General features: G+C 52.1%; 1 protein-coding gene across 1 annotated transcript; it reads left to right on the forward strand.

Moving 5' to 3' along the window:
* Nucleotides 1-2,661: 2,661 nt before the first annotated feature.
* On the forward strand, nt 2,662-4,365 carry NCLIV_000640 (conserved hypothetical protein; the record flags this gene model as incomplete). Its single annotated transcript, XM_003879552.1, has 6 exons — nt 2,662-3,075; nt 3,179-3,451; nt 3,577-3,693; nt 3,869-3,955; nt 4,063-4,160; nt 4,302-4,365. The coding sequence occupies 6 exons, from the start codon at nt 2,662-2,664 to the stop codon at nt 4,363-4,365; spliced, it is 1,053 nt and encodes a 350-aa protein (XP_003879601.1).
* Nucleotides 4,366-6,000: the final 1,635 nt, after the last annotated feature.

Consider the following 6,000-nt stretch of genomic DNA (forward strand, 5'->3'; position numbering starts at 1 on the left):
CGCTGGTGCCTCCGAGAGTGGGGTGAAATGATGGCGCTCCAGATAATGTCTGTGGTGTGCTGATTCCTGATAGAAAGTCGCCGGGGCTTTCGGACTCCTGTCGAGGATGTTCAGAGGGTTTTTCAGAATTAACCGTAACCAACATTGTGGCGCCAGGAACCTGAGGACGCCCTCCATACCCTTCATCAGCCACTTCTGGGGACATTTTGGGCGCGAGTTCACTTCCAAGCGAAATGAGCCCGTTTTCTTTGGGAGGGTGAACCTGAATCTATACACAGGCACGCCTATGTTGGGGAGAATTTGCGAGTCTTCGACGCTGTAAGTGATCACTGACGATGAATTGGCAGTAGGTTGGCGACAAGAACGCGGTTAGTTCCGGGGGGGCAGGGGGGGGGGCGCTGCCAACGAGAGTAAAAGTATAGCCTTCCCTCTGGTCAAGAGTTACTGAGGATCACCTGGATGAGCGAACCGGCATAACTCGAGTACAACTTCAGCATCGGCGGAAGTCCAAAAGCTCCCCGACACCAAATACATACAAACGTAACCTGTTACAGGCTGTGAAGCACACGACTACGCTATTTGTACCGGACCCTTGCTCCGATGTGCCAAACGTGAGCAAGGGCAACTGTGGTCCAACAAAGAAGGACGACCCTGTGCTAGTCACTTGCGCTGTACAGGCCCTCGCTGGAACCATGCGTGACACGCACGAACACCGAAGATATAGGGTTAGACGGACGGTCGCGCACGTTATGCCGGTGATACACCTGCTGGTATTACAGCGCAATCACCTGTGGCCAGGAGCAATACAACAGCTACCATCCAGGTACGGTCTTCTCCCTCCACAAAAAGAGCTGCACTGCAACCGCAGACCACACACACGAGCTACGGCCACAGCGACAAGGCCAGAATCAACAGAATTTGTCCGAAAAAACGGGCCAGAATCACTCGACAAAAATCACTCTCCACTTTTCGGACCGACGGCACGAGAACGATGAACGGAGACCCACTCCGAATCACCTACAGTAGAGGAAGTGCGGGGCGGGGCTGCGGGACAGGTACAAAAGGAAGTGGATCCACCGGATTAGAGAGGGTCGATTGCAGCTTCCCAAACCCGACATGAGCATTGATCATGGAATGTGCAGCAGACGCAACTTCCATAGGAGAAATGAAGAGAGCCACCAGGGAGCCAGACTTCCTGGGGGCATTATCATTTACCTGCACCAGCCAGCAAAAAGTGGCGCGTCCCCATCTTCCCGCGCGTCTGCGCGTCGGCGACGAAGCAGGAATATTGCCTGGCCATGCACCCTTCCGTCACACTTTCATTTTCTCAGTGTTCATGTGAATGGAAATTTATTTGGGAAGAACAATCCATGCCCCGCGCATAAACAATAACCGCACAACGGAACGCATGGCCTTCCGTCCCTTCTGCCTGGGCGTGTCTCCAGAACGAAGGTAACCTGTAGTACCGTTAGCCTGACACAGGACTCGACTGTCTTTTTGCGAAATGCCGACGCAAGCGTGTTTCGCACGACTTGTCCACTTCCCACTGCTTCCTCGACAAACACGACCCCTTCTGTCAGGCATGCACTTGCCGACGGGTCCCGGCTGTGCGTGCTCGGCCCGTCCTCGCTGTCATACAGCCGGCCTCATGAAACAACGCACATCAAAACAATGACGTTCAACTGTACAACGATGATACCGACGGACCGCCACCGAAACAAAATAACATTCCCTAACAGTATCCTGAGCTGCAGGGCGAGACATATTCCGGTCAAAATTGTCTCAGTTATCCTTTCTCGTACAAGCTGCCCAGAGGGGCAGCGACCGCCTTATCGGCGCCTCCTCATGCTGGTGGATGGTAAGTTGCGCACGTGCTCAGCGGTCGGCCGGTAGCATTTCGTGGTGGTAGCCAGCCGTCTTCTTGCAGTGGCTGCCGGTTCGTTGGTCTTGCATGTTGCGGGATGCAGGAGCTCTCCATCCGAGACCCGCCGACAGGTCGAGTGAGCGGGGTTCCTGAAATTGTCAGGCTGCCTTGCTAGGATTTCAAGGCTACCCCGTTCCAACCACTCGGCCGTCGGACCCCTCATTCTGGTCATGCCGTCTCGGCGTCGGGTGGAAGCCCCCGCGCATCATTCACGCGGGGCGCAAAGAGCGTCGACCCGGATCAGCCTAGGAAACCCAGCCGTCCTGCCTCATGCCATTGCTTGTGGCAAGCATAGTGCTCGACGCTGACCTGTGAAGCCTCCTCCCGTGGCGTCATTAGCGGGGTCACAAGCAGCTAGCATGTTACAGGCGGAGCGGCGAGCAAAACGCTAAAACGCGTTAACAGTCAAATATCATGTGCTTCATTTTCCCTTTGATGCTCGGTGCGGAGTCGACCGCGCTTGGCGGAGGGTCGAAAAAAGGCAGCTTTTTCCCTTTGCGCTGCGGAAAGTGATTTGTCGTATTCAGGTAGAAATGTACTATGTTCCGGCCAGGATGCGGGACAAATATGAGCTCCCATGTTCGTAGAGAAGCTGTGAGATACTCGCATCTCTCGGCATCGTTGCTTCCTTCGTCACCATACTGACTTCCAAGATTACGGTGTTCCGTGGGATTTCAATTTGGTTTGCCCGAAATTCCTGATTAATTAGGCAGGGACAGCTGCAGTTTGTGGTCGGCATGCTTGTGGCTGGCAGTATGCTGCTCACTTTGTCTCGGAAATGCCCTGCCAGCGGTAACATGGGGGCTTCTGCTTCCGTTGCAATGCTTCCGGGTCAGTCCAGTGTCTCAAAGACGGTAGCATGCCGACATTGGGACAACCTGGAAAGAAGTGACCTCAGTACACCAGCTCCTGCTGTCGAATCTGAAACGTGTTCGCTTGGCCAGGAGTCTGATGACTCAGATGCATCTTGCGACACCTGGGACACTACTACTGGATTCGCTCATCCGCTTCCTGTATCGCCTAAATCTGTAGACCGCACTTCTACCGTATTCATATTTGATTTGGATGATACACTGATCCCAACGGAGTGGATCCGTTCATCTTACGCAGCGCAGAAGGAAGATGGACGGACGGCTGGAGAAGTCTACCAGGTAAGCGTTCTCTGGTGGACTAGCATGGGAATTCTGATGGGAGGCGACATAGCTTCTCGGTTAGTATGGATGCCATGTTTACGTTGCTTTCTGTTGAACTCAGGCGATTTTAGAAGAAATAAACCTGCGTACGCGAAGTGAGTTGGTTCCACACATTATGAAAGCGCTGCGCAAGGCCAAGTCTTTCTGCAACACGGTTGCAATCGTCACAAATGCCAGGTCTCCGCGGTGGCTCGGAGTATTCGAATCCATGTTTCCAGAGGTCGTTCAACTGCTGAACGAAGAAGAGATACCCATCATCAGGTCCTGCCCCCAAGGACGAGAGCCCAATATATACGAAAGCGCTGCCTATTTTAGTTACTGGATGAATGCAAAAGTAAGACACATAATAGGACGGTTATAGGCGGAACGATGAGTGCAAGATCCGCTGGCCCAGTGCGAGTCGTGGACTTGCTTCCTTTGTACTCTGAATGCCACCTTTTCTGTTGTGCTTGGGTACAGAAGAGGAAGTTTGAGGAAGTAATTCGCCGGCATCACGAGAGCATGCCTGGCGCAGCGCTTAAGCGGGTCGATTTGATTTCAATAGGAGACAATGATTTCGAGGAATACGCAGCCACGGTGAGTTAAGCTTTGTTGCCACATGCCTCGCGATATTCTTGAGAATACGGTTTCTTAACTACTTTGTCTGTACCTGTTTAACGGCGGTACTAGATAGAAAGGGCGGCAGTTTTTTGCACCACGACTTCTGGTACACAGTCCTGCGTCTCAAAGTGTACGTCATGAACTGCTGCAGAATTTGGCGTTGGAATCACCGCAATCCGTGCGCTTTGCGAAGGTCGTCCGCTGCCGGCCAGGACTGGCTCCAGAACACTTTCTTGCAGTAAGTGTGTAAATCCGACAGTGACAGGATATTGCTAAAAGTCTCGGTTGACGTTATCTTTTTACCATGGAGATATCCTGTTTTTCGGGTGCTGGGTATGTGTACAGCAATTGCGAGCCATACAGAGAGCTATTGACTGTGTCTTCATGGAGAAGAGCCCGCGCGAGGCGACTCTAGTGGGCAACGGCGTAACATATAGAATTCAGTAAGTCACACGAAAAAAATGTTCTTTATGATTGCGGTACACCACCCCACTGGACTGCGAAGTCTGTTCCAGTAGACTAACGCAGCCTGTGAGAGACCGCCAATAATGGCTTTTTATCGTTTGCGTTTTGCTTGTGCGCAGCGGAACACCAAGCCTAAAAACGTTACCCTCCCAAATGCAGTGCGGTCCTCAACATGGGGCATGAAACAAGTTACGCAGGTGCGCCGAAGCAAAGTTGCCTTTGTAACTGGTTGAGCTCCCAGCCCACCAGTTCATGTTTTTTCATAAAATATCTGCTCCCGTTTTGTTAAAGTTTTTTCAAGACGTTTTAGGATTGTCGCATTCGCTTGTCAGGCGATGCAAGGATTACTGGTGTCAATGGCTTGTTTTCTTGTCAAATTACAACTTCCGTCACTCCCGATTTTGTTCGCGTTATCCGATGGGATGCCACGCTGGCAGACTCTGAACTGTTCTCGCGTCCGTCGAGTTTCAAATCCAGTTTGCATAGGCGAGATTACAGCTGTGTGCGAGGAGCTGCCGATCGGCCGTTGTTCCTTTATCCGAACTACGAGCAGTCACTCTCAACAAGGAAATGCGTGTACCAAAGCATGCGAAATATTTCCAAATATTTAGGTGCGTTTAGGAATTATGGGCCCAACCGCCACATGAGACGCTCGTTAAAAATGCAGGATTCTGAGAACGGAGTGGCGACTGAGCCCATCGAACTGGGTGGCACTGTGGCAGCGTGAGATTGGCACTCATCGTCGAGGCCCCATGAATCTATCCACACAGAAGCAATAGCCGCTCGACGGTGAGGTCAATTACCAGCGCGCTTTACGTTCGGGGAGATTATATTGCTGTAGTTCTGCAATTACTCGACAGCCAGCAGAAAACGTTACCCAGTATGAGGGGGATACCAATTGTGCCCAAGACCCTCTTTCGTTCGGAGGGTCCCCCGAATCCACTTCGTTGATAACTAACAGCGTTACGATATCGTGGAACGGCGTACCAGTTTAGGGCAGTGCTGTGAGTCGTCGTGGACACACAACTAACGCAGGTCCCTCGGTGCTCGGTACCTCTCAACGACTGTACCACTACCAGTGGACACCGAAAACCAGCATTGAAAGATTCTGTCTGGCCATTGGCGGTGTAATTGACGAGCGGCTACGAAGGGTGTACGAGAAATAGAAATCGGCATAGCCCTTTTGTCGTATGTCGGACAAGAAGAGCTTCCGGCAACGGAGATCCGTTCGGGGCTGGCTCGATTTTTTCCCGCCAAAAATAGTGTTGGGCTACTACTGATGAAAAGCTTTGACTGCGGCAGCGCTTTAGCGAGCAGTATCATCTTGCTTTCTCGCTTCCTTCTCGCTCTAGCGAGCATGGCTGAGCCGCGAAGCTGAGTTCGCCGTAGACGGGTAAACGTCTGTTACTACAGGGTTCGTTCCTGCGGATCACTAAAGGGCGGGAATTCTAGATTTCTCAGCGTCGGCGAGCTGTGACAGGGATGTCGTGGGGATCAACAACGCTACAGGCGGTCCACCTTCTGGACTGTCACCACGTTCTCATTATGCAAAAGAATCCTGCTGCGCTCCAACCCCAGTGTTCGAGAGTGAACCCGTGTGCCGAGAGCGGTGTCTGGTTATTATAGATAGTAATGATCATCACACTAGGGACGAAACCGATACAGGCTGCCTGCACAGCTAACCGAAGATACTCTGCGTTCTTTCTCGTAGATATTGTGTTAATAGCTGGGCCCAGAGTCGAAACCGAAGAAGCAGCGAATGTAGCGTAACGCATTTTCGCTGAGGGGCGGGTTTTCTATAGGGTCCCAATGAGACGT

This window comes from Neospora caninum, chromosome Ia (assembly GCF_000208865.1).
Source record: "Neospora caninum Liverpool complete genome, chromosome Ia".
Lineage (NCBI taxonomy): Eukaryota > Apicomplexa > Conoidasida > Eucoccidiorida > Sarcocystidae > Neospora > Neospora caninum.